This window comes from Amia ocellicauda, chromosome 17 (genome assembly GCF_036373705.1).
Source record: "Amia ocellicauda isolate fAmiCal2 chromosome 17, fAmiCal2.hap1, whole genome shotgun sequence".
NCBI classification, from domain to species: Eukaryota; Metazoa; Chordata; class Actinopteri; order Amiiformes; family Amiidae; genus Amia; species Amia ocellicauda.
This window is the reverse complement of record NC_089866.1, coordinates 18672208-18691083: the sequence shown is the minus strand read 5'-3', so window position 1 is coordinate 18691083 and position 18876 is coordinate 18672208. Positions and strand designations below refer to the sequence as shown.

The following is an 18876-nucleotide window of genomic DNA, read 5'->3' as shown; positions in this document are numbered from 1 at the left end:
ATTGGTGGCCCTGCCTATCCTTAATCATTGAATAATAATCAGTTAAGGGAAATTGTGGTAACAAGTAATGATAGGATCTTTCTCGGCACCTAAACGTAAATGAGACTGATATATATATAACGAGAAGTTACCAGACATAAATACTAACCTGCGTAGTTATTTAATGTCTGACTAATAATACTAACGAGAGACTCACCTTCATCTTACTAACCGGTATTGTAGTCAATGTGTTTATAACCTTTTTTGTTTAACGATTTGTGTGTTATCATATGCGATCCCATGGTCTTTGATTTGGTCACGGAAGTGATTTGTCTTTGATTTGTTGATCTAGAGTTGAATTTTAATTAGCTTTTCCCTTTTGTATAATTAGTGTAGTGCTACATTTAGTCTTTGTCTTTGGAATTGGTGTCTGTGTCCAATTATTACAGAAATTGAGTTCTACAAGATTCCAGGATTCGTGATAAGGTGATACTATAAATTCACTTCTTAAATTGAAATTTATAAGTGTACCTTACGCTACACAGTTTATTGGAATACATGTTCCTGGCAAGAGTCCTGGCAAGCTGGCAAGAGTCTGATAGGCCACATCTTTATCTTCTGACAATTGGTTTCAAAGGTTTGCTGCACATTCCAAGGGCGAACGGGTCTGACAGTCAGATTTCTTACCCACTTCACTCATGCTTTAAAACAACTTTTTAATATGAACTAATCTGACCAGCCATAAAGGCTAAAACACCACTTAGGAACTAAGAGTGTAAATTATCGCAAACATTTTCATACATGCGCCTCCAAGAAGAACAATTTTGTAGGTCTTTGAGAAGCTCCACTGTATTTCACCTGCATGTATATTTAATGCTGTAGCTGCATTTTAACGTGTGTGTGCTTTCTTGTCATTCCAAATTAGACTTTGGTCTCGAGGTGGTATCCTACTTTCATGCTTCAGAGAAGTTATAACATTAAGAACACAGTGTAAAACTTGCAATGCATTGGTTCCATCTTAAACCTGTCATAAACAAAACAAAAATCCTGTTTATGTTGTCAGTTGGCCAAACAGCAATTAAATCAGATGTTTTTGGTATGCTTTAGCTGTAACTTGTGCAGCCGAGCAGTTACAGGGTAGACACATGCTGCCATCGGGTGTTTAAACCACGTAACTGCAGACAGGTTGACCTAACCTAACCATCGAAAGGAGAATTTAATTTAATGTGCATTATGGTAGTATAATTTTGCAGTGATCTTATTTGCAAAACTGTTGTTCATAAATGGTGGCTTTGTAGTTTGCATAGATAATTTTTCATGATCTCAGATACACTTACCTGAATTTATAGTTTAAATGGTGTGCATTATGTACATATAATATCGATTTATGTTTTAGAAAATCTATTTCAGGTGAGAAGAGAACTCCAGAGTTCTCCCAGTTGAAGGTCCCAGTAATGGTAGATAATGGCTTTGTGCTGACAGGAAAGTAACTGAAATGCCCAGATGTGTTGTATTGCAGTGACATGTTTTTAATCTTCCCTATTATAGGTTCTGAATTAACAGAAAAGAAAGGGGAGACTTTCAAGGACACCAGTTGCCCATCCTTGACTTAATTTAACGATTTGTCTTCAAGAGGCGCAATAAACCTGCTGGATTTCAGCCTTCCAGGTGCTGTAACTGCAGGGATTTAACTGCCGTGTTCATATTTTGATTACAGTGACGCCATCCTTAAGTATCTAGCCAACAGCTATGATGTAGCAGAGCAGTGGTACCCCCGAGACCCGGAACGGAGAGCACGTGTGGACGAGTACACCACTTGGCACCAGACTAACACAACATAGGGTTGGCCGTGCACCGGCTCCAGAGCTGGACTGGAGCTGGAGCTGTTGCTGGCATTGCTGGAGCCGGAGCGGAGCTCATCGGAGCACTCCGGAGCTTGGAGCCAGCGCTGATGTCATGAGCTGCTCCACTCTCCTTCCCCTCCATTAAACTCACCTCATTCACTCACTCATAGATATTGTTGTGTGTTAGGGGTTATAAAATAAGATCAGTTCTCACTCCAGCTATTAGTAAATAATACATTATTTTTTATTAATTGTAATTATACGACACCTTCACCACCTTCAGAAGTGATTCTATAATCTCAGGGCATCTCTCATAAACCACTTGCAAAAGAAGTAAAGTCCATTTTAACTGTAAAGTTAAGTATTTCCAAATTATTTTATTCCAACCAAATTCTTCATCTGCCTAAATAAACCTCATTTTATAGCCATCTGTTATCTGAAGTGTCCTGACTAGTTTGTCCAAAATTTGGTTGCCAGGGAGTTCAGGTCACATGCAGAGTCATGCCCCTGGCACCTTGTTTGCCACTTTTGAGATAGGAAAATACCGGACCCCTGGTGCAGGGGGTTGCGAAATGTCAACCCAGAGGGGGTGCTGGCAATTAAATGACGATGGGGGAGTTGAGGGCAAATTGCACACTGATAACATATTTAACAACATATTCAATAGATTACAGTACTTAAAATAACTGGACATCTTCCAAAAATACTGGACAGGGGGTCAAAGTACATTCACTATATGGCCAAAAGTATGTGGACACCTGCTCGTCAGACATCTCATTCCAAAATCATGGGCATTAATATGGAGTTGGTCCCCCCTTTGATGCAATAACAGTCTCCACTCTTCTGGGAAGGCTTTCCACTAGATGTTGGAACATTGTTGAGGGGATTTCAGCCATAAGAGCATTAGTGAGGTCGGGCGCTGATGTTGGGCAATCAGCCCTGGCTCACAGTCGTCTTTTCCATTCATCCCAAAGGTGTTGGATGAGGTATAGGTCAGTGCTCTGTGCAGGCCAGTCAGGTTCTTCCACACCAATCTCGACAAACTATTTCTGTATGGACCTCACTTTGTTCACGGGTTGTCATGTTGCAACAGGAAAGAGCCTTCCCCAAACTCTTGCCACAAATTTGGAAGTGCAAAATAATCTAGAATGTCATTGTAGGCTGTAGCATTAAGATTTCCCTTCAGTGGGACTAAGGGGCCGAGCCCTGAGACCATTATTCCTCCTTCAAATTTCAAAGTTGGTCTATGCATTCGTGCAGGTAGCGTTCTCCTGGCATCCGCCAAACCCAGATTCCTCCATTGGACTGCCAGATAGTAAAGCATGATTCATCACCCCAGATATCACATTTCCCCTGCTCCCGGGTCAAATGGTGGCGAGCTTAACACCACTCCAGCTGACGCTTGGCATTGCGCATGGAGATCTTTAGCTTGTGCGGCTGCTCAGCCATGGAAACCAATTTCATGAAGCTCCCGACAAACAGTTATTTTGCTTCCAGGGGCAGTTTGGTACTCGGAAGTGATTGTTGCAAACAACGAAAGACTATTTTTATGCACTACGTACTTCAGCACTCAACAGTGCCATTCTGTGAGCTTGTGTGGCCGACCACTTCGCGCCTGAGCTGTTGTTGCTCCTAGATGTTTCCTCTTAACAATAACAGCACTTACAGCTCACCAGGGCAGCTCTAGCAGAGCAGACATTTGACAAACTGACTTGTAGAAAGGTGGCATCCTATGATGGTGCCACATTAAAAGTCATTGTCTAAAGAGATTGCTGTGAGGCTTGATTTTACAGTGGCTCTCAAAAGTATGTACCCCTCTTGGACTTTTCCACATGTCATTGTGTTACAACATGTTCTCGGGATGATGTGCGGTGTTAGGCTTGCACCAAATGTAGCACTTGGCGTTGAGGCCAGAAAGCTCTATTTTGGTGCTCTATCAGACCATAGAATCTTCCTCTACTTGGTCTCAGAGTCTCTCACATGCCAAATACAATAATTAGAAGGGGTGTCCACATACTGTTGGCCATGTAGTGTACAAATACCGGACAGCCCGCTAAAATACTGGCCAGCTGGCAACCCTAATTGCCACAGACAACTTTACAATTTTCTACTTTTTCATGTTTGAATGGTTAAACAGAGGGCTGAAGCTCCGGATTAAGAAAATCCACTCCTATATTCCAGGTGTTGAGGCCAGGCCGCTGATCCACTCAAGCTGCAAAGAGCTCTTACAGACATAGATGGCACACTGGAAAAACTGGAGTCCGTGTTTTTAAAAAGGTAGCCTTTCCTGTGCGGGGATGACATCACCCTGGCTGACTTGCTGGCCGTCTGTGAACTCATGCAGGTTTGGTGATGTTCATGTTCTGGTTACACAGGGTGTCCATTGGGATGGACAAATAATGAAACTATGAAAAGCTAGACAGGAAGTGATATTTTGTAGCGTTTTAGCAAGTGGCCAGCACTTTATTATATGCAGCACATTATGTAACGTGCCACTGTTCCAGTCTTCCCAAACATATCTTACTTGACTACAAGCCTCAGTTTGAACTTCTAAGGTGATTAAATGTTTTAATTGTGGAATGACAGCCGCTGACATCCCTGCATGTGATATGCGTTTGCTTTGCAGTCTCTAGACATCGGCCATGACGTGCTGAGAGATCATCTCAAGCTGCTAACCTGGAGGAGCTGTGTACAGTCGGCACTGAAGAAATCTTTTGATGACGCACACGCAGTACTGTACTGCCTCGGGGACAAAGCCAGATTATAAACACGGCCACACTTGCTCAGAAGGAGTTCAGTTGAGAGCTGCTGTGGAAGGGAAGGCTGTGCAATATAAATGTTGAAATACAGGAGCATGATTTTCCCTAGGTAAGCATGTCTGTGCATCACATATGTGCAGAGGCTTTTAAGAGGTTGAACGTCAGCACCACTGAAGACGTTCTGTGCCTTAAAATAATTGTTTATTTCTATGAACACTTTGATTGCTGGTTTGGATGTAATTTGGGTTTGACATCTAAAACCTAGTACAACTTGTACTGCCACTAGTTATACAGTAAATGCATGTCTATTAAAAGTTGGTTCCTATTTAATATAGTATGGTTTCCAGTTATCCTTAATTAAAACAATATTACTACTACTAATAATAATGAAACACAATGTAGAATGTATTTTTAAAATAAAGCAAAAAGGCCACCAAAATGTTTGTCATTTTATTTATTTTTATTTTTTCACAAAACTAATTTATTAATGGATCATACAGACCTTGACTAGTGTCGGATCTCTTTCCTTTAGAACAAAAAGGAAGTTCTGGAAATTGCACAGCTGTCATAGAAAGTACATTTAATGGAACTTCAGTTGGAATGAAGATTGTGGAATGAGTATTCTTGAGTATTGATCTTGTTCATGTAAACTCCCTTTCTGGCATTTTCCTTGAGCATATTGTCTCCAGTAAGGTTAAACCACACATGTAAACTCTGCCATAGTTAAATAACAGTGTAGATGAGAAGTTAACCTTACCTGAAGCCAAGGATTCTGCAGTGCATCCTCAACTGTGAGTCTTTCCTTAGGATTTATGACCGGCAGTTTCTTTACAAGATCCTTGGCTGAAAAGACCCTCTAAAATTGCGTTAATTACTGTTGCAGTAAAAGCATACACTGTGAGCGAGTTAATAGGTCATTAATCACAATTTGAATGGAAATAATAAACCTTTGCAAAGGAAATGACCTTATTTTCTCGACTGAAGTTGTATGAATACATTCCTGTGCAGGAGATAAACATAAAACACAGAAAAAGCAATACTTTAAACTTATACAAGATTCAAAAAGGCTTAGGAGATGTTTAGTATAATACAGGAAAAACAAAACCAGGGATCTGCACAAACTCAATGGGATTAGAGTTATGGGGAAAAAAGCAAGGCCACTGTGTTAGACATCAGCCATTCCACCACTAATTAAGGATTTTGTCAAAAGCACATTAATTTAAAATGTGTCTCTCGAGGTCCTGATCTGAACAACGCTGGTCTAAAGTGACGACTTGAACAGGTACGCAAGAAGCTGCCTTACCAAACAAACAACAGCACTCCCAGACTCCCAACAGTCCACCGCCCGACTGTAGCCAATGGTCACTACATCTGTAAAAACCTCGGGGGCGAGGTAGGTAGGCTACTTGCTCACATATGCATTTCATTTTAAGTTCTTAAATTACAGGCTAGTATTTGTCTAGTTGAAAGGCTGAAACAATACTGAATTTTGAGTCGAAATACAAGCAATTACATGAAAGCAATAAACACCATTTCTTCACCTTAATGAGGCAGATGTCATCACTTGAGGCGAGAAGTACGTTCTCTGGCTTAAGATCCCTGTGGATTATGCCGTTGTTATGGAGGTACTGCAGGTGATAGGGGACAAAATACACGTTAAAATCTGCATCTACACTAATTTCTACTGAAAGATTAGCATGATCATCGATTCCTCCAATTTTGATTTGCTATGGATTCTCTCAAACAGCTCACCTCCTTCCATCCTTAAAGGGACACATTTAAAATCATTATGAAGGAAGGATACAATTAGATGCATTTTCAAACAAGGAATACCTTTGTTATACGTATATGTTTGATGACACAAAATGGTGTATGTGCCTAACCGACAGTTGAGCGGGCAGAACAAAATTCAAGATGTGTGGGAAGGAATGCCTTATAGGGTCCTTGGGTGCATAGGCCCTGGCAAGCCTGTGTACACCATTGCCCTAGTTGGTGGCTCAAGACCACCAAGAAATGTAAACCGAAATGAACTTCGCTTGGCTGGCCTGACTGCTCAAAATTGGGAAGGGAGAGAAACTGAACCACCAAGTTCACAACAAAGCAATTCAGGAAAGCATTCAAATCCTTTCAACATGCCAAATTGTACAACTTTCCATTGACCAACACGTTGGGGGGGAGGTCGGGAATTCAGCTCAATCTGATGCCTCTAGCCTGGAACTGCAGTTCTCAAATGTCGCTCAGGTTTTCCTTAAATTAGGAAGCGTGTTAGCCAAAGTCCTAACAGCCCTGGAACAGCGCTCATTATAGAGTTTCTTTTTTTTAGGAGATCATTGGGATGATGATTTAAAAATGGAGGGCGTGAGTGTTGCAGTGCAGTAGGGGAAGGGTTAATGACATTGGAGCCCCTGTATAAAAGGGCAAGTGAACCCCATTCAGACAAACCTGTGGTGCATTAGGGTGAGGGTTTGTTTGGAAACTAAGTGTCGAGCGGGGGTGAGTAAACCATGGGTTTCTTTCACTTTCAAAGCTCTCTTGTTTATATTTCTTAAGTACTGTTGGGTGATGGGTTCATTTTAATTTAGAAGGGTGAAGATTCATTCGCAGGGCTCCTATAGCCCCAGAGAGCACAGAGAGCAGGGTGAGTAAAGGCAGCACTAGCGCTCTTTTTAAACTGTACTGCACACTTGCGGACTGCTGTTTTTTATACTATAGTACCGACTGCAACGAGCACAAGTTAATGCTGCTTATGACTGGGGTAGGTTTTTTTGTTTATAAGATTTTAGATCTTGGTAACATTTTTATCTTTTTATGATTGTCATGTATTTTAAAACAGGGAGCAGTTTTTGTAAACTCTTTCTTTGGCAATTTAGATTTGGTTGTTTCATGGTTTGGGTTAATGCTGTCTTTGTTTTCTTTCAGAATGAAGTGTCATGGTTTTAATTTAGTGGCTTGTGTTTTTGGTTGATTTGTTTAGTTTTATTTCACTATATATACACCTTGTTTTTGTTCTATATCTTGATTCACTTGAAAGTGGTTTTCTTTATTATGTTCTGGGTAATGTTTTTTGGAAATGGCAACAGCTGCATCCAAACAACTGTTTATACCTTTTTCTGAAGCAAGAAAATAAACCATTTAACTGTCCCCTAATTGCTGCTTTTATATGATTTAATAAAAGAGAACAAAGTGTACTACTCTGGTGTCTTTCTTAATTAGGACTGTTACTGTACCTATGCAACACTCTCAAACAGCTCACCTCCTTCCATCCTTAGAGGGACAAATTTAAAATCATTATGAAGCAGGGATACAATTTGAAACATTTTCAAGGAAGGAATAGCTTTGTTATAGGTATATCTTTACTGACACAAAACTACATGGGGGGGGGAACAACAACGGTTGTTTACAGGAAATGGCTGAACTCGTGCGTGGATGAACATATTAACCAAGTAACATTAATTGTGCAAAACTGTAGGAGAATCTGCCATTAATATTAAATATGACTGAAGTCCTTCTCCCACTTTAAGTCATCTGTAGATCTGAGGAAACTGGACTTAAATCATAACAAAGCTTTCAATTCTTTTTGAAGTCAATGCTTGCTACTATATGCATCAGTCTCGGATATGAAAACAGCAACGTATTCATCTGGAAGAAGTGGAAAAATTAATTTAGCATAAATCAAATTCAATCTCCATTACCGCCAATGCAGTTGAATATCTCACGATGAAATCTAATCAGCGAAGGGGGAGTTTTGGAAGGTGTCAATGAAGGAATCAGGACGTTTAATCTGGCATTCAAATATCTGGAGCACATAGAAGTGTGTTTTTTGCAGTGTGAAGGCTGAGCATCTTCTCTCTGACCTTTGTTACTGAAAAAACACTTCAAATAAATAGGTACATGCTCTTGTCTATTTACCCAAGCATTCAAAGTGGCAAACGTGGCCAGCATGTATGAATGCTAATCTTCCTGAATTTATTACACTGCCTGCCTACTTAACATTTAAAGAGCGAGAAACACAGAACAATTTTACATTCTTTTCTTAGCTCCCCCCTCTGCATAGATTTCTCTTTTTTGATGTTGACTTTGGTTTCCTTTTCCTCATTTTATCTGCAATGCTGTATGCATAATGACAGCAGCATTATACACTACCTTTATGGGCTTATGTTTATTTGCATTTTATGACAATGTTTTATTTCTCAGGCATTCAAAGATGGGACAAACAAGTACTGTAACCATCTGCTAAACTTTACTTTATCGCATCTTGTTTTTGCCGTTGCTCGCTCATTTGCATTTCATAATTTGAGTCAAGTCACCACTGTTTTTACCATCAAGTTTGGCTCATAATCTTCTCAATTTTTAAAAGGTCACATTTGAATACAACACTTAAGAATTAACCCTGATAGAAATCCTGGCCAGGATTCTGTTTAAGATCCTTTAAGATCTTGAAAGATCATGCACAGGATCCTACAAGATCTTGAAAGATCATGCACAGGATCCTACAAGGTCTTGAAAGATGATGCACAGGATCTTACAAGTTCCTGTAGGATCCCACACAGGATCTTACAAGATCTTACAGAATCCTACAGGATCCTATGCCATATCCTAGGATCCTGACCATATTCAGCTCTGGGAAAAAAATTCAGACCACTCCAAATTTCTTAAATCAGCATCTCTACATGTATGGCAGCCATTCCATTCCAGTGTCTGTTGAATTCCAACACAAGCACAGCTCATTCTACTGAATGAGGTACTGATTAGGTGATCACCTGAACCAAATCTTATTTAACAAAGGAAAATAGTACCAGCTGGATGGAAAAAACAGTGCTAGTAGTACCTAAAAAGTAATTGGAATCAAAAAATAACTATTGACCATGCCAAAAGAATTGAAAAGGAAAGATTTGAGTGAGGAAACAAAGGGTTCAATTCTGGCTTTACTGGCAGAGGGATACAGTGAGCGTCGGGTTGCTTCCATCCTTAAAATTTCAAAGTTGGCGGTTAATAAAAACAAGGTCAAACAGCAGACATTGGGGATAACAAAGCTACAGACAGGCAGAGGCAAAAACGACTCTCCACTGACTGGGATGACCGCAAACGGCAGCTGGGGTGAAGTGCACGGCGAGGAAGGTTCGAAACAGGATCCTAGGGGCAGGGCTGAAGTCATGAAAAGCTAAAAAAAATCACTTCATCAATGAGAAGCAAAGAAGAGTCAGGCTGAGGTTTGCAAAAGACCATAAGGATTGGACCGTAGAGGACTGGAGTAAGGTCATCTTCTCTGATGAGTCCAATTTTCAGCTTAGCCCAACACCTGGTCGTCTAATGGTTATACGGAGACCTGGAGAGGCCTACAAGCCAGTGTCTCGCACCCACTGTGAAATTGGTAGAGGATCGGTGATGATCTGGGGGTGCTTCAGCAAGGCTGGAATCGGGCAGATTTGTCTTTGTGAAGGACGCATGAATCAAGCCACATGCAAGGTTGTTCTGGAAGAAAACTTGCTTCCTTCTACTCTGGCAATGTTCCCCAACCCTGAGGATTGTTTTTTCCAGCAGGACAATGCTCCATGCCACACAGCCAGGTCAATCAAGGTGTGGATGAAGGACCACCAGATCAAGACCCTGTCATGGCCAGCCCAATCTCCAGCCCTGAACCCCATGGAAAACCTTTGGAATGTGATCAAGAGGAAGATGGATGGTCACAAGCCATCAAACAAAGCTTGAATGTTTGAGCCAGGAGTGGCATAAAGTCACCCAACATCCATGTGAAAGACTGGTGGAGAGCATGCCAAGACGCATGAAAGCTGTGATTGAAAATCAGGGTTATTCCACCACATATTGATTTTGTAACTCTTCCCAAGTTAAAACATTAGTATTGTGACTATGAACTTATTTTCATTATATTATTCGAGGTCTGACAACACTGCATCTTTTCTGTTATTTTGACCAATTGTCATTTTTTGCAAATAAATGCTCTAAATGACAATATTTTTATTTGGAATTTGGGAGGAATGTAGTCAGTAGTTTATAGAATAAAACAAATGTTCATTTTACGCAAACACATACCTATAAACAGTAAAACCAGAGAAACTGATCATTTTGCAGTGGTCTCCATTTTTTCCAGAGCTGTATTGTATACATTGATCATGTGATAGTGTGTGGATAAATGTATATGGAACATGCTTAGCTTTCTTGAAGGAAGAACAACAAGAGTACACACAATTTTACTTGTTTGAAAGAAAAAAGGTCCATAAAATACCACGATGTCCAGCTGGCCTTTTGTTTGCGTTTGAAAAAAGAAAAAAAAAAAACAAAAAAAAACACCATTCAGTTGTTAAACATTGTGAATTCAATACAGCCACCCGTCGGGTCCAGATGCCCGGATAGGAAAACCGAGATGAGGATCCAGTTGTGGATTCTGGAGGACCAACCATATCACGGAGGAGTGGAAATCCAAGTAACCGTGCCGGAAGGGCGAGGCAAAAGGCATAGTCATGTAAACAAGCAATAGGTCAATCAATCAGTCAAACTCAGCACACAAGGCAATCCAAAAAACAAGAACGGTGATCAGGCTGGGTCAATGCACAGGATTTCAGGAAGCAGAGTAACCAAAGTGCTCAGTACAGTTGCAAGAGAGACAAAACAAGACTTTTTTTTGTGGAAACAAAGGACTATAAATAGTGAGCTGGTTAAGTGAGGACAGGTGCGGTAATTGCTTGATGGGCTGGAAATTAGAATAATAATCAGATTAGAAGGGAACAGACAACTGCAGTAAGAGTGACACCTGACGTGATCTTGGAAGGGAGATGAACCTAGGATGTGACACCACCCAAATTACTTTTCATCAGATCACTGCTATTCCTATATATTACACTGGAGTGGCCATTTTCAGAAAATAAACTCAGAAAAGGCATCGAATTAGTTTTGTAAATCAAAACAGAAACATGCTTGCATATCGTATCTTTAGTACACACACAAGCTTCTCTATTTCTCTATTATTCATATTCTCCATGTTTTCTCTATCTAAGTCAGGGGTGGACAGATTACTATGTGTGGTAGTCCAATGGGCTACCAAAAGGTAACCTGTGATACAAATTAATTGCCCACATTAATGAACATGTATGCAGCATTAAAGACAGACAATAATTGTAAAGTGCTAAAGGGCTATAAAAAACAAACAAACATGCCATGTACATACATTATGGTTCTGTAATCCAAATCAAATATTTGGTATTCTGGACAATTTGTCTGCCCCTGTAAGTATTTCTGATTCTGATTGCATGGGAATGTAGCCGCATTGCCTTCCTTCTTTCTCTTATTGGATGGTCTATCAGGTAATTGATTAATTAATCACCTATTAGTGTTGTCAGCCTTATTCGTGTGATTGATTATTTTGTCATATAAACAAAAAGTAAAGCTAGAAAGTCCCTTTCTGTCACTTTAACTTCAGTGTCATACTAGTTCTTGTGGGTCACTATCCAGAAGGTCTTATTTATTTTAACTATTGTGATTGTATGTATCTTTATTACTATTGCTCTGGTCAGATGTTTAATTTGTCCTTTACTGATCTGAATTAATGAATAGGGAATGCTAGTTCCCAAAACCAAATTCCTTGCCATATAATTGTTTCTGATGTAATCAGAAGAGGGTCACACCTCCAAAACAAAACCTACCTGAATCTTACATGTAATTATTATTTGTAAACATTGTTAAGACCTTTTGTTTGGTTCATTAGAGAATCAATGAAGTGAAAAGCTGTAATGTATTGCTAATATACATTTTCATGTATTGTTTTTGGTGCACTCGGTATATATGTGTACTTTGAACACTGAAGATTAGTTTATTTGGCACAGAATAACCCAAATATTAGTATTGATCTGTAGGAGTGATGAGCAGGTGCCATATGAGTTAAATATATATGTAATCAGGAAATGAAAGTGTAACTGAAAAGTAATATTTTCCCAAAATATTGCCCAATTTCTCTAATCTTATAAAATGTCCTCAAACCTCAAACCACTGGAGAATATATGATATTATGAAATACGTATTATTCATAATTTGAGAATTAAATTAAACTTATTAGGTATTTTAAGTGTGAAAGTCTTATTACAGTATGTTTGTATTAATATTCAGTTTACGCGATACGATTCAAAAACACCGCAACATAAACAGTCGTGCAAAAGATCACTTTGCATTGGATATTTCAGTCGATGCACAGCTAGCTCAAGCTTGAGAGCAATAACGGGTAGGGATGCTTACACAGAATCTACTCATGTGCTACAACTCACCTAGATTTTAATGCAGTCGGCAAAAACCTCAACACGTTTTCCCTCAATCACTGGCACCGCACACAACAACGCCACAGAAACGTTTTATTTTCGCTTGACTGGTACAGACGTAGCTCAAACAATTCCAACTCTTACAGCAATGTACATTGAAACAAAAATGACGAGAGACTATTATTGGTACATCTATGTATGTGTTCCTATTATACTTGTTTCAGCCCGGAGATAATCATGCCAGGCACTCCCGGTTTGTTGTTGCTGACAGAAACACATGGCCATGGGACACTGATGTGTGCTTATGATGCACAATTCAGGAAGCTCAGCTGCAAAGATGCTGGTATCATGAGGTCTAATAGGCCTGGTTCTCGGGCCTTAACCGCATAGAAAATCCAATATGGCTTCCTTACTTCGTACGACTCCGGAAAGCTTCGTTCTTTTCCGAAGCCGTAAATCAATTCTCATTGGATCAGAGGCAAACGCAAACATTTACTCTGACAGGACTCTCCATTCATTGTGAAGCCTGGTTTGTGTGAACATCCTACGTTTTATTGGAGCTTAATATATATATATATATATATATATATATATATATATATATATATATATATACACATTGATGTGCATGTAACTGTATGGAATATCTAACCTTTTATAAATTCATTTTAAGGCTTTGTATATGCACTTTTTTTTCTATATGTGGTCCCCCCAATTGTAGGGTCTCAAAAGAAATTGGACAATCTAACCTAATCATTAATTAAATTGTGAGTTTCATTACTTGGTTGCAAATCCTTTGCAGTCAATGGCTGCCTGAAGTCTGGAACCCATAGACATCACCAGATGCTGGGTTTCTTCCCTGGTGATGCTCTGCCAGGCCTGCACTGCAGCTGTCTTTATTTCCTGCTTGTTCTTGGGGCGTTATTAATTGGAATTTAATTTTAAATATATATATATATATATATATATATATATATATATATATATATATATATATATATATATATATATATATATATATATATATATATATATATATATATAAACACCAAGATAGATAGTTTACAACACCTCTTTGTTGTTTATTTAAACATTTTTGTAAAGTTTGGTAGATATGATTGTTTACAAACTAACATTAATTAATCACACTATTATGTATGAGGGATTATCAAGGCAGTAGTTCCCATTACAGGCAATCCTGTATGTTTTGGTTCATGTTCAAATGGATCCCACAATTACTTCTATGGAAAAAAGTGCAAATACAAAGCCTTAAAATTAATGTATAAAATGGTTGGATATTCCATAAAGTTACATACCTCTACAAATTAGGCTCCAATAAAATGTAGGATGGTCATACAAAAATGTGCGTGTAGCTCATGCGTTTCCCCCTCGTTTACAGTGCACATACCCCGTGTTTAAAACGGGTGCATTTTGTATGTACCATGTACCACACAACACCGGCCAAAACACCTCCAGCCAGCGCGCAGCCAGGCCTGAGCGAGTGCTTTCAGATCAGTGTTTCCCCATCGTGTGCAGCTTTATAATGTGTGTTTTATTGTTTTGTTTCAATGCAAGATGGGTTTCAAAATGTGTGCATTTAGTATCCACCTATACAAAGCTTAACAAATCCCAAAACCAGCTGCACACGTAGACATCCTGGCAGGTTTTTTTTATTATTATTTACTTCAGTTCATCAACATTAGTTTTAATGAGCTGAACCAATGAGCTCTGATCCAATGAGAATTGATTTACGGCTTTGGAAAAAGAACGAAGCTTTCCGGAGTCGTACGAAGTAAGGAAGCCATATTGGATTTTCTATGCGGTTAAGGCCCGAGAACCAGGCCTATTAGACCTCATGATACCAGCATCTTTGCAGCTGAGCTTCCTGAATTGTGCATCATAAGCACATATCAGTGTCCCATGGCCATGTGTTTCTGTCAGCAACAACAAACCGGGAGTGCCCGAGAACCAGGCCTGTGTTATACCTCGGTATTATTAGACAGGTTGTGAGCCGCTAGCTCATGCCGGGGTGTTCAGGGTTTAGGATTATTTCTCACGAATGAACCGTCCCATTTCAAATGCAACCATTCAGGACTGTGCAGAGCCCTCACCTTGAACGCTAAGGACGCTTCCGCTTCCGTGGAGGTGGACACGAGCCCCCCCAGTCTGTTGGGATGCTTAAATCTGTGCTTTTGCATACACTGCTTGACGGCTTGACCATGTGCTACTGACCACAGGTGGGGCTAATAATGATACTGTCTCTGCCTGTCTTTAGTGAGAAATCATTTGCAGTGGATGTCCAGAATCTGCAACAAAAGTACCAGCATCTAAAAAAAGTTCTACCAAAAATAGCCTTGCATTCATTAACCTTGATGTAAAAAGGAATTGCATGACTTTTTGGCCACTGACAACTTCTTCAACAATTCTAGCTAATTCAAAACTGCCTTATCAGGAATCAGAATAAATAAACATTCACTAAATTAAATCTAAACCCATGATCTGCTAATGGATTAGTGGAATAGAACTGGCAGTCAGGTTTCAGTCATTTTCTGTAGCCTTAAAGAAGGGCTTCCTTCTGGCAACCTGACCTTTAGACCACTTCCATTTCTTCCCCATCCCTCGAGAAGCTCCCATAGAGACCCTTGCTTTAGTATTTACCCTGACCTCTCCAGTGCTCTGGAGTTTGTGCTATAGAGAAATCTTGCTCTGCCATTTATATGTACAGCTTTTTTCCCTTTTCTTTTTAATTGGTTTACATAACACCTTATAACTGCTAGGACGATATATTCCCATTGATTATACCTCTGCCTTATTCATGGTCTGGAGACTGACTGTATAAGTTCTGAGCAAAATATAAAATAAATACAACTGAGCTGTGTGTACAAATTGGCATCATACATGCCATGTACAATATATTTTTGTCTTGCTTTTCCTACCTGTATTGCAATTCAATGTAAGAGTGTAGGACAAAGGGGAGTGTGTCAGTGTCTGAATACGTTTGAAATATCATGTAGATATGACCACCAAATATTCCTGAGGCCATTTTGCTTACATCTACTTAACTCGAAGAAGCCCTGTGCGCTGTGAGAGCTGTTGAGGATATCTCCCCTCCACATCTGAAAGCAGTGTCGTAGATCTCATGTGGACATGGCCAAGGATACGACTCTGACCGGAAACTTGTGCTTGTTGGATTGATGCTCTCCAGGTCCTGTGGAAAGTGCTTGACTGCAGCCCCACTCTGAGGCAGCACTGAGCATGATTCATGTGTAAGAAGGGGAAATAAAACCAAACAGATATTCTTCCTACAGTCCAGGGGTGAACAGAGTTGGATATTGTTTCCTCCCCAAGCACGCAGCATGTTTTTCACTGTACCGCTCGAAGCCACAGCTACCTTATGTTGTAGGTTTTCTTTACAATTGCGTATTGTGTTGCTGGTGAGAATTCATCCCCTAGGAAGAAAAAGAAGAATAAAGTCCTCTGCCGCCCACTGATTGTTATACCAGCTTAGTAGCCATATGGATAGGTTCTCATTAATTATTGCCTTCGGACATTTAAGTCCTTGGAGCGTTCTGAGGCTTGGGATGATCCAACCTACAAATCATTTTCAAAGAGGGGGTACAACTGGCTACCTGTATCGTGGGTAGGTTAATATGTGGACATGAAACAGAAATTGCCCAGTGGCAACTGCAAGGTTTTATTGATTCCCATTGATTGGATAAGTCTGGTGAGCCTCACAGTTCCTGAGCCTTTTTTTCCCTTCCCTCTTCTTCTTGCCTTCAAGCAGTCTCCAAACAGGAGACTTTTTCAGCACTCCATTTTCCATATTTCATGCGCACCTGCTTCCCCCTTCAAATACGAGACGTTCAGCTATTAAAGAGTGACAAGATCTTAAAAAAATCCAATTATCTCTGTCACCCAGGACTCCGCACTTGTAAAATAAGCCCCTCCAGGCTTATTCAACATATAGAACAAGAGATTTGCAAGATGTAACATGCGTTCACTGTACACTGTGCATAATCCTCTGTTTCTATTAGTATATTGATTAAAAAAGTATTGTTTCTCAACTTTTCTAAGTTTAGTCTGTATATGAGGCACATTCATATCCAAAACTGGACTGAAACATCATTAGTTTACTTAAATAAATGTGAATACAAAATAATACAAAATTAACTCAAATTCATTTGGGAAACAAAATAATTTTGGATCATACAATGTTTCCAAATAACAAAAGTGTGGCCCACATTTTATGTCAGTATTTTCTGCAGTTACATCCTTTATGCACTCTGTCAATTGATTTTGTTTATTTGTGTATCTGTTAATAGCACTTCTGCACATATGATCAAGCATGGGAAGAAAATAAGAGACAGATGGTGGTGTGAACCGTTATTGTGTGATGCTGAACAAGTCTGAATGTGTGGAATATTCATTTATCTTGCAGAAAGAACAGGAATACTCTGAAAGCCAGTCTGCCCTAGTTAACAGAGCTTACAGGACCCTTCTTAAGCCATTGAGTCGTGGACTTTATATTGTAAGTTCTGTATTAAATCTTTTTAACGCAATTTAATGTATATCTGGATCAGATATTGTAAATATACTTTACATAAAAGCATTAAAATCGTTGGGTGGTTCCCTTCTAAAGTTGTGACTGGCTTTTTGGAAAACACTGTGGATGGACTGAATTAATATTGTTTTTCTTTTCAGCTCAAGCTTAAAGGGGTGACTCTGGAAGAAGGTACCAATTCTGGGATAAGTCCACAGTTTCTTCATGAAATTATGGAGATCAATGAGAGGCTGGCTGAATCGCAAAGAGAAGAAGAAACCAGTGACATTGGACTTTTTATTCGAGGTAAAAGAACACTTAAGAATGCTACCATTGAAAGCCAAGGTTGTTATATTGCATTTTGCAGTATTGAACCTTCAAAAAAAAATTACACAGGATATGGAAGTAGAATTGCCGGCAGTATTGATCTCCGTGCCGCTCTGAGAAAGTGAATTTCGTTCATCACCGCGCTTATAAAATGACACATTGTTTTCCTAGAAGTAAAAAATATTACATTATATATAAATCACTATAAAAACATTCATTATGAAACTGTGAGGTGCAATGTATGTGTAATTAAAGCACAGTTTTTTTCGATTTCTGTTTTTCCTCAACAGGTAGATTGCAAGAACTAATTGGAGAAATTAGTGAATCATTCAGCAAAAGTATTGTACTTTATTTTCAGTTTACTACACTGCTTGTTTTTGTATTATTATTCTTCATACATTCAAGCTCGTAGGTGGGAGTCGATGTCTCTTTGGTCTGTAAGGTAGTTGTTGGTCCCTTTTGAAATGCCTTAGGTTCACAATGTATGAATGTATTACATTCTGGTGGGTAAATCTCACATCTCTAATCATGGGAATCTAGAAAGCCTAGACTCCATACAGTGGTCTTATTTTCTCTTACAGAACATGGCATCGACAATAAATTATAATCGCAAAATGTATTCTTTATTTTTAGGAGACCTTGACAAAGCAAAGGGGCCTTTGGCTGAAATGAAGTATTTTTCTAACATTGAGGAAAAAGTGAAAGAAAAGATTTCCTTTCTACACTGCCTGCTGTCTGTTAGTTTTTAAATATTATTTATAATGCTATTAAAAATAAGAAGACTGTTTTAACTGTAATGTGTATATTTTTGTAAGTGGAAAGAAACATGGCCTGTATGCATTTCTTAGAATTGAGACTTCAATTCCAGTAGAGTGATACAAACTAATACATTACTGTGTGCAGTTTGTTCATACTTTTGCTTATATATTTATATATATACAGATGGGTGACAAATTAAAGGAAAAACCTGAATAAATGAGTGGAGGAACATAACGAATGCAGATGCCTCCAAACAGGTGTACTGCATGACACAATTAAGCAATTAACATACTATCATGCTCTGTGGCATGTATACAAATGCAGATTTTGGATCAAGATGGCAAGAGGAAAGGATCTAAGTGACTTTGAAAGAGGGGTCATTATTGGGGCACGAATGGCAGGAG

At 39.2% G+C, this 18876-nt stretch overlaps 1 protein-coding gene across 1 annotated transcript in view; it reads left to right on the top strand.

Moving 5' to 3' along the window:
* Positions 1-18602, top strand: part of hscb (HscB mitochondrial iron-sulfur cluster cochaperone) — a 48454-nt gene extending 29852 nt beyond the window's left edge. The window contains exons 3-6 of the mRNA XM_066690165.1: positions 17285-17374; positions 17548-17692; positions 18004-18051; positions 18347-18602. Coding sequence (XP_066546262.1) covers positions 17285-17374; positions 17548-17692; positions 18004-18051; positions 18347-18462 — 399 coding nt within the window. The 3' untranslated portion in view covers positions 18463-18602. The remainder of the gene's footprint in view (positions 1-17284; positions 17375-17547; positions 17693-18003; positions 18052-18346) is intronic.
* Positions 18603-18876: the final 274 nt, after the last annotated feature.